General features: G+C 41.1%; 1 protein-coding gene across 1 annotated transcript in view; it reads right to left on the reverse strand.

The window, feature by feature from the left end:
- Positions 1 to 22,702, reverse strand: part of MPHOSPH8 (M-phase phosphoprotein 8) — a 53,035-nt gene that overhangs the window by 11,820 nt on the left and 18,513 nt on the right. Inside the window, exons 2-9 of the mRNA XM_029937018.1 lie at positions 22,363 to 22,518; positions 19,171 to 20,013; positions 17,154 to 17,253; positions 15,387 to 15,644; positions 6,874 to 6,999; positions 6,703 to 6,791; positions 3,613 to 3,753; positions 2,594 to 2,680 (exon numbers count right to left, since the gene is read on the reverse strand). Coding sequence (XP_029792878.1) covers positions 2,594 to 2,680; positions 3,613 to 3,753; positions 6,703 to 6,791; positions 6,874 to 6,999; positions 15,387 to 15,644; positions 17,154 to 17,253; positions 19,171 to 20,013; positions 22,363 to 22,518 — 1,800 coding nt within the window. The remainder of the gene's footprint in view (positions 1 to 2,593; positions 2,681 to 3,612; positions 3,754 to 6,702; positions 6,792 to 6,873; positions 7,000 to 15,386; positions 15,645 to 17,153; positions 17,254 to 19,170; positions 20,014 to 22,362; positions 22,519 to 22,702) is intronic.

The raw sequence follows: 22,702 nt of genomic DNA on the forward strand, positions 1-22,702 counted from the left end.
TCAAAGGGCACACATCTCCTGACAGATCTGACCGAAGCCCTTCAAAAGCACTTAACCCAGGGGTTCTCACTGGGGCGATTTTGCCCCCGGGGGAATCCAGGCAATGTATGGAGACCTTTCTGGTTGTGATAAGTCATCTGGTGCAGAGGTTAGGGATGGAAATGATCTGGCTGAGGCGTCAGCAGCAGGAAGACTGAGGAGCCCAGCTGGAACCAGTTATACGCCCAACCCTTGGGGGTGGTCCTGCACACCCTCACACTCTGGTAACGATCAATTTTATACATTATTTCTGAGATGAAAAGTTTTTTATTTATGCTTTAAACTTTTCTGAAACTCTCCCCTCATGTTTATTTCTCCTAATTCTAAAATTCAATAAAACCAATTTAATATACTAAATCTATGTAAAGCTCAAACAACAGGTGCCAAAAAAAGACCAACGCAAACAAAAACCAAAGCAAACCAAAACTTATTAAAACACCAAATTAAATATATTTATAGGTAGTCTAATTCAGACAACAGTTTATTCTGCTTAAGCTCGTTGCTGGGAAGAAGCAAGCAGCACGCCCCAACTCCTTCCCCTCTGGGCACTGCCTTCCTTCTTGTCACACCGACCCCTAAGTGCCAGCTATGTCCAGTGTCCACTTCCCGCACCTGCAATCCTGCCTCTCTCAAACCCAATACAGATCCCACCCGGGCCAGGGCACCAACACCCTCTACAGTGCTGACTCCCAGGGGCCATTTCTTAGTCCATCATCCCTGGCGTCTCTGCCGCACAGACACTTCGAGCCAGCTCCTCCTTGAAACACTCAGGGTACCCCTCTCCTCCTCCTCCTCCTCTTCCTCTGGTCTTTCCTATGTGGACCTTCTCGGACCTTTCTTTCCCTTCCAAATCTCAGCAGTGACCTAATCTCATCCTAGGGCTGTAGTCATGTTGTCTACAAAGATGAACCCAAATCTGAATATACAGCCTACACCTTTCTCCTGAGCCAAAAATATCACAATGTGAAGCATCTGAGCATGCCCAACTCGAATGCAACTCCATCCTGTTGTCTACTGTCTGTGTTCCCCAAATTAGGAAACAGGACTACCAAGCATCACCTTCAATTACCAAGTCCCGTGAATTCTACCTCCTTAAAACACTGCTCAGTCTACTCACTTCTATCTCCACTGCCACTACCTGGGTACAGACTATTATTTCACTTAATTTAAAAAATGCTCCCCTCCATACGTATGCTAACTGCTGGTCTTTTATCTAGTTCCATCCCCCCACGCACCTAGAGGACATTAAGAACAATCACCTTTCTTCTTGATTATGTCTTTTTCCAGCTCAAACCCTTCCATGACCCCCCAACACTCTCAGGATCAGGTTCCCCCAACTCCTCAGCCCGGACACCCACCACGTCTGCATTCACTGCCGTGAGCGAACCTCCATGCACGCTGCCGGCTACTCCAGTGTCTGCTGTCCAGAAAGCACCCGGAGATTCCTCAGTAAGACAGTTTTACTTCATGCTCTGAGGTGCTGCCTCTGCTCTAAGCACATGGCAACACACACACATAAAGGAAAACTAAAATTCAGAGCAGGGCTGCTGAACAAAATGAGCATTTCCATGAACCAAAAGTGAGACAGCAGCACAGGCGGTAAGCCCAGCTCACAGCCTGACTGTGGGAGGAGGCTGAGGGCATAGGTGACCCTGACCTTGAGAGCAGAGATCCAGGACCAGGCGCAGGCCCAGGCCCAGGCCCAGCAGTGACCAGGGCCTGTACCTGTGCTCTGACGGACTCAGGACCGAAGATGGCTGGAAACAGGTACCACGGACAAACACCGACTTGGGGTCACAGCCTGCACAAAGCTGTCCCTTGTACCTAGCAAGGGGACAATAAGACAGAGCCTCCCTCCGTGCGGCATGGTGTCAGGACCCGCTATGCTCTAACACCATGTTAGGCTGGGAATTTACAGCTGCCCTAGGAACACTCTAGACAGGGCCAGGCCCCAGGAGAGGCAAATACAAAACTGTTGTAAACAGAGGCGGGTAATTAAAGGGGGAGATACGGGGGAAGTTTTAATAACCTTCCATTCAAAACGGTCACACACGAAGAAATCTGAAGCCGAGGAGATGTGTGCGCTCACGTAAAACAACGCTGAGAGTGCATCCCTGCTGTTCCCACTCTGGGCCCCAGCTCACACTGCACTCCATTGCCACCTGCACAGTGCATCCCCGCAGGCTGGAACAGACGCAGCTCAGCCGCCCATCACATCCACCCTGTCTCACTTCTTTTTTTTTTAAGTAATCGACACCCATCGTGGGGCTCAAACTGATGAACCCTAAGATGAAGAGCTGGCTGCTCTACTGACTGAGCCAGCCAGGCACCCTGCCCTGTCCCGCCTTGAGTCCCCACTGCTGGGCCCAGTACCAACTTTCATGTGACCCCACAGCTCTCTGTGCTTACTCCTCTTACATTATTGCTCATACCAGCGCTGCTCTGCTTCGTTGCTGGCCTGTTTTTCTCACACCCATGTCCTTTTCCCTGTCCCACTCTCAGCCTGAGCAGTGAGGGAGTAGGTGAGCCTGTGAAGAACTTGTGAAGAACTTACCTTCATGAGAGCGGTCTCACCGTTACTCTGCTGGACGTTTACAAAAGCTCCCGCTTCCAAAAGAATAGCCACTGTAGTTAGAAAGTTCTATTTAAAAAAAAAAAAAGGCAAATTTAATTCCAAAATTCTTTAGAAGATATTTTTTGATGACTTGAAATTTTTAGCCATCAGGAAAAACACTCCAATTCCATCCCAAGCAGGGCAGTGGACATGGTTCTCCCCTGTGCCTCACTACTCGGGCCCTGCATAGCCACAGTCCCTCTGCCAGCAACTTCAATCTGAACTTGAACCACTGGTTTCAACCTAAGAATCTCTGCGTATCAATCTTTTAAAAGATAATATGTGGAAATATTTTAAATAAGTTCTTAACCAAAAGGAACATTTAATTTCTATTTTAAAAGATTACTAATTTTTTTAATGTTTATTTTTGAGGAAGAGACAGACAGCATGAGTGGAGGAGGGGCAGGGAGAGTGAGACACAGAATCCAAAGTAGGCTCCAGGCTCCGCTGTGGGGCTTGAACTCACAAACCCTGAGCTCATGAGCCAAGCCAAAGTTGGACACTTAACTGACTGAGCCACCCAGGCTCCACTGAACTGGAAAAGATTTTTAAAAGATCTAGGATTGAAACCAGTATTAGTACATTAATCAGAGGTCCTTTTACTTTTTTTTTTTTAAAGCAAGCTCTGTGCCAAACATGGGGCTTGAACTCATGACCCTGAGATTGAGACGTGCATGCTCTTCTGACTGAGTCAGCCAGGCGCCCCCGCCCGCCCAGGGTCCTTTTTCCATATAAATCACTTCCCACTTGATGAAGCATACTTTGAAAATTCAACTACGAAGTACAGCTATTAAATTAAAAAAAAATCTATTCGTGACAGCCTGAGATGAACTGAGATAGGAAATTCTAAAGCCACATTAACTACATAAGGGCTGTGTTTCGGGACTGGACACAGACTCTGACCCTGCCCACAGGCAGGACATCCTGCGGCCTGAGATGCGGGCCCCGGAGCTGCCAACCTTCTCTGCGGCATGGATGAGGGCAGTGGTCCCGTTCTTCTGTCTGCCATTCACCTTGGCCCCTCTCCTGAGAAGAAGCCTCAGCAGGTCGTCTTGCCCCCCTGCGGCGGCCAGCATCACCAGCGTCATCCCGCTCGGGTCCTTCGTTGGTTTTGTTGAGGCAAAAACACGTCAGTGTCTATCAGAAGAACTTCAGAACTAGGTCTTTTCACCTAGGACGTCTCAATGTGAGATCGCTGAAGTATACTGATTTAAGCATCTACTTAAGACTTTCACTAAAATATCCTTTTTATTTTTGTAAGTTTATTTTTTTTAGTAATTAATCTCTACTCTCAATGTGGGGCTTGAACTCTCAACACCAAGATCAAGAGTCACACCCTCTTCTGACGGAGCCAGCCAGGCAGGTGCCCCTCACTAACATATCCTTATAATAAACAATCAGAAACTAACAGCCTTTACAATTGTTTTTAAATTTTTTAAATATTTATTTTTGAGAGAGACAGAGTGTGAGTAGGGGAGGGGCAGAGAGACAGAAAGACATAGAATCCAAAACAGACTCCAGGCTCTACGCTGTCAGCACAGAGCCCAACATGGGCCTCGAACCCGCAATCTGCAAGAATTCTTTAGAAGTAAGCCTGAGCCTACGCTGATGCTTAACCAACGTAATTGGTTACCTGTGCACCCCTTCAATACTTTAAAAAGAGATAACGTGACATAAAGTTGACAAAAAATAAAAAACTAAAATATTTCCAATCATTTGAAACATACACATTGGAAAACCAAGCCATTCTAATAGGGTGAGTTACTTTGGCTACAATCCAAAAGTTTAGCAGAATTCACCTGCATGAGCAATCTGAACACAAATATAAGAAAAATTAACCGAAATAAGATAGTGTGCTACCTCCCCTCTGTAAATTACCTTATTACTACAGAACATGTTAAAGGGGAAAAAACCCTTCTTCTAACTTAGGAAAGTTCCCTGTAGCTGCTAAGCTTTATTAATAAAGACCAAGCTGTGTAAAAATTAGAGTCGGAAAAACAAGCATCAGATACAACCCGGCATCCCTCCCTCCCTGAGCAGAACGGGAGGAGATGAACACAAGGCAGTCTGGGGAGAGAACGGCTGCCGTCCACTGGAGTCCACTGGAAAGCGGCAGCAGCACAGAAGGAGGAGCCCCCACACACATGGCCCGAGGGGAAGCCCCGCTCCGGGGAGGCACGGAACAGGGTCGCCTCCACCATCACTATTCGAAATGTCACCAGGCTTCCAAGACCAGAAAAAGAAATATTACTGGGCACAAAGGAAACAAAACAGTTACTTTTCAGCAGATGATCATATTCCCTACCCAGAGAATAATTTAAAAATTATTAAAGAGAATTTTAAAATGACTGGAGGGGCGCCTGGGTGGCTCAGTCGGTTACGCCTCCAACTTCGGCTCAGGTCAGATCTCACGTTCGTGGGTTCGAGCCCCACGTCGGGCTCTGTGCTGACAGCTAGCTCAGAGCCTGGAGCCTGCTTCTGGTTCTGTGTCTCCTTCTCTCTCTGCCCCTCCCCCTCTCATGCTCTGTCTCTCTCTGTATCAAAAATAAATAAAACATTAAAAAAAATAAAAAAAAATAATAAAGTGGAGACCACACACACACACACTGGAAAAAAAAGCTTCACCAAACACCTGGAATAACCTGTTAGAAGACAAAATGTGGGAGGAAAAAGATCCTAATGATCATACTAAGATAATTAATCAACATGTAGGAAAGCATCTAAAATAAATGTGCAAGAACCAACTGAAGGAAAAAACTCATAAAACTGCTTTAGGAATAAATGAAGAGCTGAATGAATGTAGAGTCATCATGTTCTTATCTGGAGGACTCATATGTAAAAATGTCAATTCTCAGCCAAGTTAATCTATAGAGCTCATACAATGAAAAATGCTGTTAATGTTTGTTTATTCATTTTGAGAGAGAACGCACATGCAACACAAGTAGGGAGGCCACAGAGAAGGACACACAGAATCCCAAGCAGGCTCCGCACTGTGAGAGCAGAGCCCAATAAGGGGCTCAATCTCACAAACCATAAGATCACGACCTGAGCCAAAATCAAGAGTTGGATGCCTAACCGACTGCACCACCCAGGTGCCCCAGATTTCATGAAATTTTAGTCAAAATCCCAATAACTTTTTTGAACTACAGTCTCTAAAGAATAAATGTAAAAATCCACCATTAAAGCAAGAAAACTAAAGAAGAAAATATAAAAATCTTGTGTAAGCAAGAAAAGACACCCAAAGGCATAAAGGAAAAAAGGACTGACAGATGCGACTATCTAAAAATAAAAACCCCCTAGGCTTAAAAGACTCTGACACAGAGAGCTATTTTACGTCCCTCCAGGCAGCAGAGGTTCAACCACAGACAACACCAGACAGGTCACAGGTAGACCAAATGGCCACTCTAGGGGCTGGAATTACCAGGCCTCTAATTTTCTACATTATACATTTCTACTGTGCTTCAGTTTATAAAGTGAACATTACTTTTATAACTTATTTTATTTCAGAAAGAGAGAACATGAGCTGGAGAGAGGAATATGCAGGGGGAGAGAAAATCTATTTTTCTTTTAGAGAGAGAGACACAGCCAGAGAGCGAGCACAAATGGAGGGAGAGAGAACCATAAGCAAGCAAGCTCCATGCCCAGTGCAGAGCCTGACTTGGGGCCGATCTCATGACTGAAGCCAAACATCAAGAGTCAGATGCTCAACCGACTGAGTCACCCAGGTACCTCTACTTTCAGAATTAAAAAAATGTTTTTAAATGTTTGAGATAGAGAGAGACCAAGTGCAAGCAGGGGAGGGGCAGAGAGACACACTAACAGAATCTGAAGCAGGCTCCAGACTCTGAGGTGTCAGCACAGCTGAAAGTGGGGGGTTGAACTCATGAACCCTGAGATCACGATCTGAGCCGAAGTTGGCACTTAACTGACTGAACCACCCAGGGACCCCCTTACTTTTATAATTTTTAAAATATGAAAAGTAAAGCTAAATTACTTGAAAAGAGCTACTTCACATCTTTATTTCATGAGACTTTGCTAAGACGTATTACCTCTTGATCCAGGTTATAGTCTTCATTTGAATTAAGTGCCAGCTTCACGGCAATATAATCCCCATTTTTCACAGCATCCCTCAATACATCTACAGTGGAGGAATTAACATAAATTAGGCTTCCCATATCTAGATTCATGAAAAGGATCGCCAAAATTCCCAAACTACTCACTACTTGGAATTGCATCTGCTGTAGTAAAATTCTCATCTTCCCCATCAAGATGCTTTTGAAAATCCTCCAATTTCATCCATTCCAACTGCAAGTCCATGCCCAAACTCACAATCTGCTGTCTGCCATCTGGAACACAGAATAGCCATTTTTTCTGTAACAATGCTGTTTTATTAAGTTCTCAGTTGTCTTAAAAACTTTTTAACGTTTTATTTTTGAAAGACAGAGAGAGACAGAATGTGAGCCATGCATGAGATCATGAGCTGAGCCAAAGCTGGATTCTTAACCAACTGAGCCACCCAGGTGCCCCAAATCTCTTCACATTTCTATCTTGGGCCATTCTTCCTGGATACATATGTCTTCCAATCATTTATGTAAGTAAAGCCATTCTAAATGTGTAAACCAGAATCGTATGTAAATAAAGCTACTGATCCTTTAGACTCAGCTCCAGGTTCTCCTCCTGGAAGCCCTCCGTGCTCCCTCCTACCATAAAGCAAGTGCTAGTTTCCTCCATCCTCTGTCTGACCCAGGGGCTCATTAACATCAGGGAAGGACATGTTCATCCACCACTGGCAGTGCAGGAGACAGATTTGAGGATAACTCATTAGAGAGTAATTCAAAACAACTGTGCTATTTTTTTTTTAAATTTTAATTAAAATAATTTTTCATGTTTATTTTTGAGAGAGAGGGAGAGAGAGAGAGAGAAAGAGAGAAAGGCAGTGCTAGTGGGGGAGAGGCCAACAGAGAGGGAAACAGAATTGGAAGCAGGCTCCAGGCTCTTAGCCGGAGCCGGGCTCGAACTCACAAACTGCAAAATCATGACCTGAGCTGAAGTCTGATGCTTAACTAACCGAGCCACCCAGGTGCCCCACCCAAAAAACTGCCTTTTTTTTCTTTTAAGTAAAAAGTATAAATACTTAATGGTCAGAGTTAAAAAGTATTTTAACCTAAAATCAATTCCTCAATGATACAAATGTGAGGCAGTTAACCTTGCCATAGAAATGAAGTTTGTAAAAGATATGCAAGGGCGCCTGGGTGGCTCAGTTGGTTGAGCGTCCGACTTCGGCTCAGGTCATGATCTCACAGTTTGTGGGTTTGAGCCCAGCGTCAGGCTCTGTGCTCAGAGCCTGGAGCCTGCTTCCAATTCTGTGTTTCCTTCTCCCTCTGCTCCTCTTCCACTCATGCTCTGTCACTCAAAAATAAATACATGTTTAAAAATAAAGACATGCAAATAAATGACGGAAATTCTTCCAAAGCTCTCAATTCAAACCAACACTTCTCTTTGCTCCTCCAAGAGCATTTCACGGTAGCAAGAGCACAATCTTAGGAGCTGCACATCGTGGATTTCCCACAACCCAGCTCCACGGGCCAGCTGCACGGCTTTGAGAAAGTCACACAAGCTTGCCTCCCTCTGAGTAACAGCAGTGATGGTAAAAGCAGCCACCGTTCAGTGAGGAGAACTAGGTGCCGAGTCAACATTTGACAGCCTGCAAGCAGGTACGTGGGTGACAGGGACGATCTGTGATGTACTCACACACACCAGTAGGCCAAGAGCCACCTGCAGACTGAGACTCATCTGAGCCCGCAGCCTGACCTCCCCAGTCTCCAGAGCGGCACCCTGGGTCTGTGCGAAGAGCCGGGAAGCAGGTCAGATGAGGGTTTAAACCCGGGAAGCAGGTCAGATGAGAGTTTAAACCCGGGAAGCAGGTCAGATGAGGGTTATAAACCACCGGAGATAAAGCCACCTAACTTGCAGAACTCTTACAGAGGAACAAGAGGAGGTTGTACGCAGCTCAGAGTTTGGTCTCTAACATAGCAAACTGGCTCAAAATCCTATGTTCATTCCTTACCAAGCGTTGGATCTTGATGCAGCAACTGGTAGTTTTAACCTTTTCTTCTTATTTTTAATAAACTTCATTAACTTTAACTTAAAATTTTATTTTTAGTGACACTAAAGAATGTGAGCACAGCACTACCTTGAGCACAGAACCATGCCAGGACCTACACACTCCCACCTGGTGCCACCTTCCACCACAGCGAAGTTATGGACCCAGAATTTGAATATCCTTCCCTTTTATTCTTTTTAAAATGATTCTGCCATAAATTCTTATATCCTAAAATATCTACAGTTGTTTCTTAGCTTTATAAAAGTTGGTATCTCATTTTATGTGTCAACTGATTAGGCTAAGGGATGCGCAGAGAGCTGGTTAAAACCTTATTTCTGTACGTGTCTCTGAGGGCCTTTCCCAGGGGGATCAGCATTCGAAGCACCAGCCCAAGTTAATGATCTGCGCTCAAGGTGGAAAGGCATCATCTAATCTTCTGCACTGCACAGGAAAGGGGAATCTCTCTTCTTGGCCTGGAACCTCCATCTTCTGCTGCCCCAAGACATCGGGGTCCTGACTCTTTGGATTCCAAGACGTACACCTCAGCTCTGTGGTTCTCAGGCCTTTGGACTCAGACTGAAATTATACTACCAGCTTCCCTGGGTCTACTGTTGCAGATGGCAGGTTGTGGGACTATTCTAAACTTCCATAATCAGGCACACTGATTATCACTTAGAAGTTTTTAAAATGTTTATTTTTGAAAGAGAAAGAGAGAGACAGAGCGCATGAGTGGGGAGAAGAGAGAAAGACATAGAATCTGGGGTAGGCTCCAGCTCTGAGCTGTCAGCAGAGCCCAAGGTGGGGCCTGAACTCACGAGCTGTGAGATCATGACGCGAGCCAAAGTCAGACACTTAACCAACTGAGCCACCCAGGCGACCTCACTTAATTTTTTCCAAGTAGGCTTCACACCAACTGTCAAGTCCAGTGAAGGGCTTGAACTCATGACCCTGAGATCGATACCAGAGCCTCCGCCCAAGTACCTCCGACTCTTCTTTCATGGGACTTTTATTTTGTGTCTTGTTTCAGAAACCTTTCCCTACCTCCAAGTCTTAGAGACATGATCTTTTATCCTCTAAATTCGGTTTTCACATATGGTTTACTCCATTGGATAACCTGTTATCCTCACACCACGTGTAACAGCCTATCTTTCCCCACGGATGTGTGCTGCCACTTGTCCTCTCCCCAGTTTCCACACCTGCAAGGCTCCGAATCTGAGGGCTCTCCTCTGTTGATTAGCCTACCTCTCCTGTGCCATGCAAATACTGTATCTAGTACTACAGCTTCATATAGCAGGGTTTGGCTTCTGGTTAGTCTTCCACATAAGTTCTAGAATCGGCATTTATAAATTCCATAGAAGTTACGTTGGGAACCTGGGACCACAGTGACACTATAGACCAACTCGAAGAAAAAGACAGATTTAGAAAATTGTTTTCTACTAATAAAATGGTATAAAATTTTAATAATTTTTCAAAAATTTTTATAATTTTCTCCATACAAGTCTTATAGATCTTCATAAATTCTTAGGAACCATTTCAATGGGCTGCTACTACAAATGAACTTTTTCATCCTCCTAATGTTGACACGCAATGTTATGTTAGTTCCAAACATACAGCATAATAATTCTACGGTTCTCTAAGTTGTGCTGTGCTCACAAGTGGAGCTGCCATCTGTCCCCACGAAATTACAGTGCTCCCCATGCTGCAACTTTTATCCAGGCGACATGCTCATTCCAGAACGTGAAACCTGTACCTCCTACCCCTCTTCCCTCATTTTACTCTCCCCTCTATCCTCTGCCCTCTGGCAACCATCAGTTTGTTCTCTGTATTTATAGGTGTTTCTGCTTTTTGTTTATTAATTCATTTTGGGTTTTTTTTTAGATTCCCGATATAAGTGAGATCACTGGGGTATTTGTCTTTCTCTAACTTGTTTCACTTAGCACTAACACCCTCTAGGTCCATCCACCCTACTGCAAACCTCATTCTTTATTATGGTTGAGTAACATTCCATTGCATGTGTGTATGTACGAATTGTGTACACACACACAAACCTCTTTATCATTTATTTGTTCATGGACACTTCCATATCTTGGTGATTAGGAGTAATGTTGCAATAAACACAGGGGTGCATTTATCTTTTCGAATTCGTGTTTTCCTTTTCTTTGGGTGAATACCCAGTGACGGAATTAATGACTCATATGGTATCTCTATTTTTAATTTTCTGAGGAACCACCACAGTGTTTTCAACAGAGACTGTACCAATTTACATTCCCACCAACAGTGCACAAGGGTTCCTTTTTCTCCACATCCTGCCAATGCTTGTTATTTATTGACTGGAAATGAACTTTTTAAGGGGTGCCTGTGTGGCTCAATTGATTAAGTGTCCGACTCTTGATTTTGGCTCAAGTCATGATATCCCCGGTTGTGGGTTTGAGCACTGAGCGTGGAGCCTGCTTGGGATTCTCTCTCTGCCACTCCCCTGCTTGCTCTCTCTCTCTCTCAAAAATAAACTAAAAAAAAAAGAAAGAAAGAAAGAAAGAAAGAAAATTAGCTCTTAAGATTACATTTACTATTTATTTTTACAGAAATACATGCAGAAATATACACTGTACAGAAATACATCAGGGCGCCCGGGTGGCTGTCAGTTGAGCATCCAACTTTGGTTCAGGTCATAATCTCACCATTCGTGGGTTCAATCCCTGCATCGGGCTCTGTGCTAACAGCTCAGAGCCTGGAGCCTGCTTTGGATTCTGTGTCTCCTCTCTCTGCCCCTCCCCTGCTCATACTCTCTCAAAATTAAATGTAAAAAAAATTTTTTAAGAAATACATACAGAACGGTAAGTGACTTCTGTATATTGGCCTTACACCTACCCAGTCACCTGCTAAACCTTTAACATCTCTAAAATTTGAGGATTCTTTTGAATTTGACATATATGATAACATCTGATAATGAACAGCTTTTTTTGGGGGGGGGTCTAGGGAGGGGAGGCTTCTTTCCCAATGCTTCTATCTTTTGTTTTTCACTCTTTTACTGTATTGGGTAGACTTTAGAACAGTGTGGAATAAAAGTGGTGACAGATGTTTGTCAAAGGTTTAATGTTCTTTATTAATTGAGAAAGCTCTTATTATTTACTTAATTTTTAATTTACAACCTAGTTAGCATATAGTGCAATAATGACTTCAGGGGTAGATTCCAGCGATTCACCCCCTTATGTGTAACACCCAGTGCTCAACCCAACAAGTGTCTTCCTCAATGCCCCTTAACCATCTAGCCCAGGACTGCACCCAGAGCCCCTCCAGCAACACTCAGTTGTTCTCTGTATTTAAGAGTCGCTTATGTTTTGTCCCCCTCCTTGTTTTTGCATTTTTGCTTTCCTTCCCTTATTTTCATCTGTTTTGTATCTTAAATTCCTCAAATGAGTGAAATCATGTGATATTTGTCTTCCCCTGATGGACTTATTTCTCCTAGCATAATACCCTCTAGTTCCATCCACGTTGTTGCAAATAGCAAGATTTCATTGCTTTGATTGCTGATACTCCACTGTATGTATGTATATATATGTGTATGCATGTCTGTATATCTATATATACACACACACATATGTGTATATATACACCCCACATCTTCTTTATCCATTCATCTGCTGAAGGACATTTGGGCTCTTACCATACTCTGGCGACTGTCGATAGTGGTACTATAAACACTGGGGTGCGTGTGCCCCTGTGAAACAGCACCCTTGTATCCCTTGAATACATACCTAGTAGTGCAGCTGCAGGATTATAGGGTAGGTCTATTTTTAAGTTTCTGAGGAGCTTCCACACTGTTTTCCAGAGTGGCTGCACCAGTGTGCATTCCCACCAACAGTGCAAAGGAGATCCTCTTTCTCTGCATCCTCGCCAGCATCTGTTGTTGCCAGAGTTGTTGATTTTAGCCATTCTAACAGGTGTGAGGTGGTATCTTGTTGTGGTTTTAATTCGTATTTCCCCAATGCTGAGTGATGCTGAGCATCTTTTCATGTGTCTATTAGCCATCTGGACGTCTTCTTTGGAAAAGTGTCTATTCATGTCTATTGCCCATTTCTTCACTGGATTATTTATTTTCTGGGTGTCAGTTTGATTAAGTTCTTTATAGATTTTAGACACTAACCTGATGCTGGGCTCAAACACAAACCCATGAACTGTGAGATCATGACCTGAGCCAAAGTTGGATGCACAATCGACTGAGCGACCCAGGTGCCCTATAGTGTTAATTTTACATTACTATTTTTTTTTTAACATTTATTCGTTTTTGAGAGACAGAGCACAAGCAAGAGTGGGGCAGAGAGAGAGAGAGAGACACAGAATCCGAAGCAGATTCCAGGGTCTGAGCTAGCAGCACAGAGCCTGATTCAAGGATCGAACTCACAAACCACAAGATCATGACATGAGCTGAAGTTGGATGCCTAACCAACTGAGCCATCCAGGTGCCCCTCACATTCTTTAACAGTTGTAAAGGTACTCGATTTTTGTATTTCTTTTTGGGACAGTTTTGTTAAACTATATTCCCCCAGGAATTTTCCCATTTCATTCTATTCTCAAGTCTGTCAGTAAAAAACTGCTCATAGAATTATCTTTTTAATTTGTACACAATGTATAATCATGTCTCTTTTCTCCTTGGAAATATTTTTTGTTTACACATTTTTCAATTTTCATTCTTTAGTCAATGTTGGTAGAAGCTTGTCTATTCTACTAGTTCAAGGAACCAACCAATGGCTGTCCTGATGCTCCGTGCTGTTGGAAGGTCATCGCGGAAGGTGACTCTGGGTTGACCTAAGCAATGAGAGGTTTCTCTTCAGAAGGTTCCACCCACCATTCTCATACCAGGAGCTCTTCCAAGGACACAGCCTTGAGAACTTAAGGGGTCGCTGGGACTGTCTGGGCTAAAGACGTGACTGAACCCAGTTAAAACCTCTATGTAAACGTTTGAGATTCATTGGGAGTATGCGTGCGTGCGTGTGTGTGTGTGTCTGTGCACGCGTGCACCGGCTGATCTACTCCACTGTGGCAAACCCAGGCAAGTCTCCTCTGTAAGGTCCCTTGCTTATTCAACCCATCAATCTGGAGTGGCCAGCCTCTTTCTTTGGTTCCTTCTTATGTTCCCCCCATGGGCTGGATTCAAATTTCACCCAGTGAAATCTGGAGTTTGCAAACCAACACCTACTATCTGTTCCTTATTGTTCAATATCCCAACAGCAATGCTGATGTCTGACATGTACCCTGTGGGCATCCTCTCTTGTCCCCTTTTTCTACTCCTCCTAGAAAGTGTGTTAATTTCTACTGTGATTTACACAGTAATCAGAATCTAGCTGTTTTGCTGTACAAGAACTACCCAGACTATCTAGTCTGCCATATATTCAGAAATATTTTATTTTTATTTGAGAGAAAGAGAGAGCAAGTGCACGCAAGGGGCAGAGGAAGAGAAAGAATCTTAAGCAGGCTCCACACTTTGCATGTGAGGTTCAATCCCATGGCCCTGGGATCAAGACCTGAGCTGAAATCAAGAGTTGGTGGCTCCAGATGCCTGCTGAGATATTTGAAAAATTTTTCTTTGGGGCACCTGGTCATGATCTCCTGGTTTTAGCCCCATGTTGGGCTGACACTGGAGCCCCACGACAGCTCAGCGACTGCCGCCTGTTTCAGATTCTGTGTGTGTGTGTGTATGTGTGTGTGTGTCTCTCTGCCCCTCCCATACTCGCATTCTGTGTCTCTCCCTCTTTCTCTCTCAAAAATAACATTAAAAAAATTTTTTAAGGGGCGCCTGGGTGGCTCAGTCGGTTGGGCCTCCGACTTCGGCTCAGGTCAGATCTCACGTTCGTGGGTTCGAGCCCCGCATCAGGTTCTGTGCTGACGGCTAGCTCAGAGCCTGGAGCCTGCTTCCAGTTCTGTGTCTCCTCCTCTCTCTGCCCCTCCCCCTCTCATGCCATGTCTCTCTCTGTATCAAAAATAAATAAAACATTAAAAAAATTAAAAAAAATTTTTTTTAATTCTCTTCAATTGCTTCTCAAGATTTACAAATAATAGAGTTTTATCAGGTTAACCTCTTTTGTTTATTCTGTCCTAGTTTTAAGTGTGTGCGTGTGTGCACACTCTTCCCCACAGCTACTGTACTCTGAATTCTATCCATGATTCTCCTTCCTTGGCAGTCAATTCCAACATCCCTAGGATAGCATTTATAATATAATCTTATTTTAGCAAGTGTTACTACAAAGTTAAAAAGGCAGAATACAAATAAGTCTGTATTGGTTAGTTTTCTGAACGAAATCTAATGAGATGTACAATCGACTGCTTGGCAAGAGTAAGTAATGTAGAAAACCAGAAATCTTTATAATTTCTAAATGTGCTAAGCGTAGTATAGGAACCCAGAAAATATCTGTCTAATCAATTAGAAGTCACAGAATGACTTAAGTCTTCAATATAAAAATGTGTGTGTTTGGGAGATTCAATAAAATCCACCTCATTTTTTCCTGATCAGAACTACACTTGGAGAGAAGAGTTGGAAAAGTGAAACATGGTGCACTGTCCTGAACACATCCTGCAAACTAACGACGTGCACACTGACCGGAGCCCGCACCTGTCTGGCTCGCGCACACTCACCGGAGCCTGCATCTGCTTGGCTCACACTGTCCAGCCCCTCCTGGTCACCTTCTGTAGCTATGTACGCCCACGTATCAGTTTCATCTCGTGTATTTCTCCTTTCTTTAAGTAACTGCTTGTTTTCCTTGGTTTTGTGATCTTCTGTAATTTTATAATCTAGTGGTGTTTCTTCTCTTTTCCGATTAGTCTCAGGAAAATCATTTTTTTCTTCTGGAGTTAACTTAAATATATCAAATGCATTTCTGATTTCCTTGAATGCTAGTCAAAAAATAAAATTGAGAATAAATATGACTCACAAATTTCTGTTGTAATCAAAAGAAAATCTAGGCGTTGAATAGTAAGAATTTGAAATTTTTACTATATCTCCCTTGGTTATAAAGCATGATCAGGTTTACTATCAAAGCCGTGAATTTGTTTAAACTGGTTTTTCTACTGGCTGCTCAATATTTAGAAAGGCATCTAAAGTGAATGGCTGAAAATCAGGTATTCGGAAATACTGCCCAGTTCTGTCAAAGGCCTACTGAACACAGTGAGTCTCAAAATAATCCTAGTCATGACACCAGCGTCCTGCGAAAACAACTGCCTACAACTGGACCCAAAGGTTAACCCTGCACAAAATGACTCCTCACGATGAATGGGTGGAACTGAAGGTGCTGGCACACTGACCGTGTGTCTGGTAAAAATTACACCTGATGTCTGTGAAAATCCACTCAGCTTTTGTATTCACTAAAGATAAAAATGGAAAGAAGATTGGCAAAACAATAGATGTGACAATAATAACCCCCCAAAAGGTAGAATAAATCAAAATTAGGAAGAACTGCATTATAACCTCAGGGGACAAGGCACACAGACTTTATGAGCAGGGATGCTGGAGATTGGCCTCCCAGTGAGCATCATTGTAAGTGGAATGAATAACAGTTTAAGACTACATATTCCAAGTATATCTGAGAAAGAAAAAATTAGCTCTGACTGTACAATGTTTTGAATCTCTACTCTTCGAAGAACGATACATGTTTAAAACTAAGGTACTTTGAATAGATACCCTAAATTATAACTACTTTATGCAAAATCCATCAGAGCAAGCGGTCTTTCCCAGCTTCCAATACTCTACTACTCACTGCTAAGCCCCAGCGCAGGCTGTAACCGAAATCTAACTTGAATATTACCTCAGCTATCTACAAACCGTGGGGGCGGGGGAGGGGAGCTGAGGAATAATCTGTCTCTCAGAATCACTGTTTCATGAGAACATGTGTCCCAAGTGCTTTTGGCACATGAACTAAAATAATCTACTAGGGTTTATTTAAATACCATAATGGTGGACTTTTTATAAAGTACTTGATTCTAGTACTGACTTGTTATGGATTCTCAATTACAGTGTATCTTGATGTGATACAAAATTTATATTCAGTACTATCTGTATACAAATGACTCAATGCTAAATACAATAAATGTATTAACAGTAATTTGCTTCATTTATCAACTGAATTATCAATGTACTAGATCAAGTAATAGTGTACTCCATCAGAAGGAGAAACAACAAAGTGAATGGAAGAGAAAAAAATTATTTACAGAAATATGAACTGTCATATAATAAACTAAAATAACTATTTAAACAAAAGTACCATGGAGTTCTAAATTCTCCAGTGAATAAAAGTTTCTAGTTCTATGACACTGCAGGTTAGAAACGAGAGACTGTCTTCACAGGAAACTAAATTTTTGTATAAAAGATTGCAATGTAAGGGATAAAATGTTAGTATTCACACTCACTCTTTAATCCCTTTGGCTCTTTACGACCTTTTTCTTCCTTGTCCAAATCATGCCTTTTCTGGTACTTTTCCTTGGGTTCATTTTTTTTCATCTCTTTCTCCTAAAAGAAACATATGTAAGATCCAAAACAAAGGCAGAGAAGGAACTGATACTCTGTATCTGAAGACTAGAAAATACAGGTTCTGGCATCAGAGACTGTTTTGGGTACTATGGCACATGACCCTTGATTATTAAATCCTTTTGTACACCAACTGCTTCCTAAATCAAGGTTATCCCTCATCTGTGATGATTTGTAAAAATATCAAATTCAAAACTCAATACCTCACTCTACATATTTTTTCATTATAAAAAATATTCCAAAAAAATGTCCCCCAGTCCTACTAACCAAACATGACTATTTTTATTTCTCCACATTCTCCCTTCTGATTACTGTAAATTTGCATAGATAATTTTGTTGTTTAAAATTCACTTTCCAGGCGCCTGGGTAGCCCAGTTGGTTAAGCATCCGACCTAGGCTCAGGTCATGATCTCACGGTTTGTCGGTTCGAGCCCTGCGTCGGGCCCTGTGCTGACAGCTCAGTGCCTGGAGCCTGCTCAGATTCTGTGTCTCCCGCTCTCTCTGCCCCTCCCCTGCTCGCTCTCTGCTCTGTCTCTCAAAATAAAATAAAGACATTAAAAAATCATTTTAAAAAATTCACTTTCCTTTATTTACATCCCATAGATTTTTTTACATGATTGGGTTCATACGTATAATTTCTTCACTGTACATTTTAGAACCTTTTCTATTTTTGCTACTTTGATCTCATAATTAATATTTCAATGGATACATAACAGTCCCAAAGTTGATACAGCAACATTTTCCTAATCATTTCCCTCACGGCTAGACAGACTGGTATGAATTTACTGAAATTAACACTGCCATAAACGTCTTTGTATACCTAAGTTTTTCTTCCTTTAAAATGATTTCCTTAAGATAAATCCACAGAGAATAATGGATCAAAAAAAATTTTTTTTTCATAGCCCATGATATATACTGTATATATGTATACCTTCATAATCTGGAAAACACTTCCGTTTTGAAAAGCCATATGAAACTGATTTCTATAATAATGGGATAAACTATTAAACACTTTATAAGATTTAAAAGATTAATAATGTTACTGCTTATTATTTAAGTAAAAAGTGGTATAGTCTTTTTTATTTTATATTATTACTTTCAATTTATTTTTTTAATTTACATCCAAGTTAGTTAGCATATAGTGCAACAATGATTTCAAGAGCAGATTCCTTAATGCCCCTCACCCGTTTAGCCCATCCAGTAACCCCTCCAGTAACCCTCTGTTGGTCCCCCTCCCTGGTTTTCTATCATTTTTGCTTCCCTTCCCTTATGTTCATCTGTTTTATATCTTAAAGTCCTCATATGAGTAAAGTCATATGATATATTTCTTTCTCTAATTTCGCTTAGCTTAATACCCTCTAGTTCCATCCACATAGTTGCAAATGGCAAGATTTCATTCTTTTTGACTGCCGAGTAATATTCCATAGTGTGTGTTTGTGTGTCTGTGTGTGTGTGTGTGTATGCATATACCACATCTTCAACAAGTATATTCTTAAGACAACAGGGAAAATGAAGTATGAAAAGCTGAGCTGATGAAGCTTATTTTCACTTTTACGACACAATGTTACACATCATCTGCATAGCCCTAAAAAAATCCTTGTTTTGTTCACAAATTAGCCCTCAATTTTCTAGTTGTAGTCTAAAAGAAAGCAAATTTTAAGATTAAGAGATAAGGGTGGGAGGTGCAAAAGCAGTAGGATCTTCAGCCTTTATAACTGCCTATTCTAATCACATATTAAGTAACTCCCTAAGCACCAAATAACTATTCTTATAGTTTGTTACACCATTTCCTCTTTCTTTTTGTGAAATTTCTTAAACTTTCAAAAGAGTGCCAGCTTGATCTGAGCATTTCTGTAAGATTTTGACTGTCCTTCAACTGACCCACCCCCCAGAACCTACCTCCCCAGCTGAGTCAATGGACCTGAGGCCCCTCTCTTCCACACCTGCTCTTGAACTCCTGGGTGTCTGGGCAGGTGCAGGTGTCAGCTTCTCTAACTCTGTGGTGCTTTTGCCTCTGTCCTGACTCCTCTGCTTCTTAGGTATAAGCTTCTTCTCTAGGAAAAGGTTCCTGTTTTCCAGTGTTTTGCTCTCTTTATGTTCCTCAGTCTTCCTCAGTTTTTTCCTTTTTCTCCTTGCTTTGATGTCAGTGTCCTCATCAGCACTCACAGAGCCATCTGGCGGTTTATCAAAATCATCATGAACTGCATCTTGTCCTGCTTTATCTTTTGCACTTTTAATCTGCTTCCCGTCTCTGTTGTCAGAATGTAAATCTTCACTGTCATCATCTTGAAAAGGGGAGTCATTAAGTACACCCAATTCAGATTCCAATGGAGATTCAACACATTTCTCTTTTTTTGTTTTTCTGTTTTCTTTGGAATCTTCTCTTATTTTAGCCTTTAAATCTCTGACTTCACCCTTTTTACCTTTCTTTAATTCCTTAGTTTCTTTTGTATCCTCTTTTTTGGGCTTTTTGGATTCCTTTAGTTCTTCTTTGGTTTCTGAAATTCTTTTCTTTGTCCTTAAATCAAATACTAAACTTTCAGAGGAACTCTCCAGGTCTGGTTTGGATTTATCTTTTAGTTTCGCAGTCTTTGCTTTTTTCTTTTTCAGATCATCTGGACTTTTCTCTTCTCTATGCCTCAATTTTTTCTTTTTCTTCTTTGGAGAAGTATCTTCTTTTGTATCACTTTGCTGATCACTATCAGAATTTGCCTCAAATATGTCATTATTTAAGGACAGTCTCTATAAGATATAAAAAAGACTTAAACACTCATTAACATAGTAATTTGAAAAGTAGTACTAATGAAATCTGGTAGTAATTTTCCCCCCCAAGGAGTTTCTCAACTTCCTAAAAGTATTAACTGAAGTTGTCTATTGCTTATGTCTCTGACTTAGCAAATAGGTCTTGGTTGTCATAGCGAGCATCATTTTAAAATGAAAGCAGAGGAACACAGTGAAAAATTGTTAGTGCCACTGAAAGTCCTAAACTAAAGCAAAAGTGAATAATAACAGCCTTATGGACGGTGGTTTTACATGATCTGAAGTTAGAATTTTCCAAAAACACCAAGAAAGTAATTGGTACAGAACTGGTTGTCAAAAAAATAGTTATCAATCCAAAAGCAAGGCTTTTTTAAAGATTGGATCGTAGATGTCCTTAAACTTGCTCTTGTATTTCAGTTACATAAGGGATAAGCAAGACTACACACAAATCTTATTTCCCCAACTGATCAGATTTGTGTTGTATAATCTGAAATACCTTCTATGGAAAATACATTCCCCTATTCTAAAAAAACAAAAAAAACAAAAAAACACAAAAAACCCAAATAAGCAAATAAAACCACACCTTAAAAATATAATATTTATAGACACGAAAACACTATGCCAAGTATTTTTAGTTCGCATTTCCCCAAATTCTTTTCTTCTAAATGACTTGGGGAGTGGAAAGGGAGGGAAAAGATAGGTACATTTACCAAATGTTTTCCCTACAGCATGTAAGAAATGAACGTCACGAAGGTTACAGACACAGAGTACTGTGGAACTGGTGTAAGGTTTTCAATCTCCTTGAATCGCTTTGTAAAAAGACAAGGCTAGGGAGGCTGGCTGGCTCAGCCAGTAATACAGGTGACTCATTTTTTTTTTTAAAGAATTTTTTTAAATGTTTATTTTTGAGAGTGGGGGAAGGGACTGAAAAAGAAGGTGACAGAGGATCCAAAGTGGGCTCTGCATTGTCAGCACAGAGCCCGATGTAAGGCTCATACTCAAGAACTGTGAGATCATGAACTGAGCCACTCAGGAGCCCCTGCAAGTATTTTTTTAAATGTGGTTGAAATTCAAATTGTAGGGGCGCCTGGGTGACTCAGTTAAGCATCTGACTTCAGCTCAAGTCATGATATCAATGTCCATGGGTTTGAGCCCCATGTCGGGCTCTGTGCTGACAGTTCAGAGCTTGAAGCCTGCTTCGGATTCTGTGTCTCCCTCTCTCTCTGCCCCTCCCCTGCTCGCTCCCTGTCTCTGTCTCTCAAAATAAAATAATAAAGATTTAAAAATTAAAAAAAAAAGAAACTAAAATTGTAGGGAAGGAAGATCAACATTCAGTCCTTAAAGACTTCTAAGAATCTATTTCTTGTGAAATATTTTCACTATATAGCTCTAAGTTCGAGAACTTCTGCCAGTATTCTAAAAATAATTATAATAATTTCTAATGAAAAAGAAAACTAGAAGTAAAAGCAAGAAGTTGGGTAAGAGTTGGTTCAATGTATAAATAGAAGCCATGAGTGAAATTTACATGGGAAAGTAAAATGGGAAAGTCTTACAAGAAGATTCATAAAGCCAATTCAATTATTTGTGGAATACGAGGACTAAGGATAAAACAATAGACAAATTCATAAAAGAAAACCCTTACCCCAAGTTTTTGCATCTGTTTTAATATTATCCCACTCTAGACCACCATCAAATCTTTTTCCAAACCAATGACAGTTTAACTTATCTAAGCTCCTTTGATTGTTTTATCCTTCCTTACTATCAAAAAGGGCTTACTAAAAAGCAATGAAGTAGCTAAAAACTGAAGTGGGAATAGAAGAGAAAAACAAAAGACTGGGATAATCAGATCTGTAATAGATTAAAATTTATAGCTTTATAAAATGACCTAAGATTTATTTTATTTTAATTAGCATAAAAATCAGACATAAAAAATATGTTAATAATGCAGACAAAATATAAATGTACTGTATAGAGGTAACATGAATAGTACAGAGCATATCCTAAGATATATCCAGAGTATCCTAAGATACACAAAAACAAGATGCTCTCACATTTGGACAAATAAAAGTTCTGACATGTGTTTAGCCTCCCACTTTCACCTTACTCTTCACTGAAAGGAAAATATTAATCAACATGTCCAAACTATACCTGTTCATCAACTGTGATCACAGGTTGACGACAGAAAGAAGAGTTTGGCAAAAACAGTTTAAGCATTTTATAAGAATCAACTAGCTATACAGAATTTATTATTTGTAAATTCCTTACTGTATATTCCTTATATCAGTAAAGTTTATTATACTAAAAAAAGAAATATGAAATAACATATAATACCTGAATATCCTTCTTGACTGGCTTAGCTTTGTTCTCCACAATTTTCTTCCTAAATTCGAGAAGAACTTCTTTACAGTCCTCAAGATGAATCTCCGGCTCCCATGTATCATCATCTGATGTGTATCCTTTCCATCGAACTTTGTAAAGGATTTTACCCTGTTACAGATTTAAAAACAGGCAAATAAAGGATATTTAAATTTGATAATTGAAGTGATTAAATTTCCCAAAACATAAAACCCTAGGAATGCATGAATGAACTTGAAATGGAGATTATCATTATAAAGTATGTTCATCTCTTGAAGCAAGTGGGTTTAAGAAAAAACAGTGTCACACCAAAAGT

This window comes from Suricata suricatta, chromosome 4, assembly GCF_006229205.1.
Source record: "Suricata suricatta isolate VVHF042 chromosome 4, meerkat_22Aug2017_6uvM2_HiC, whole genome shotgun sequence".
In the NCBI taxonomy this organism is placed as follows: domain Eukaryota; kingdom Metazoa; phylum Chordata; class Mammalia; order Carnivora; family Herpestidae; genus Suricata; species Suricata suricatta.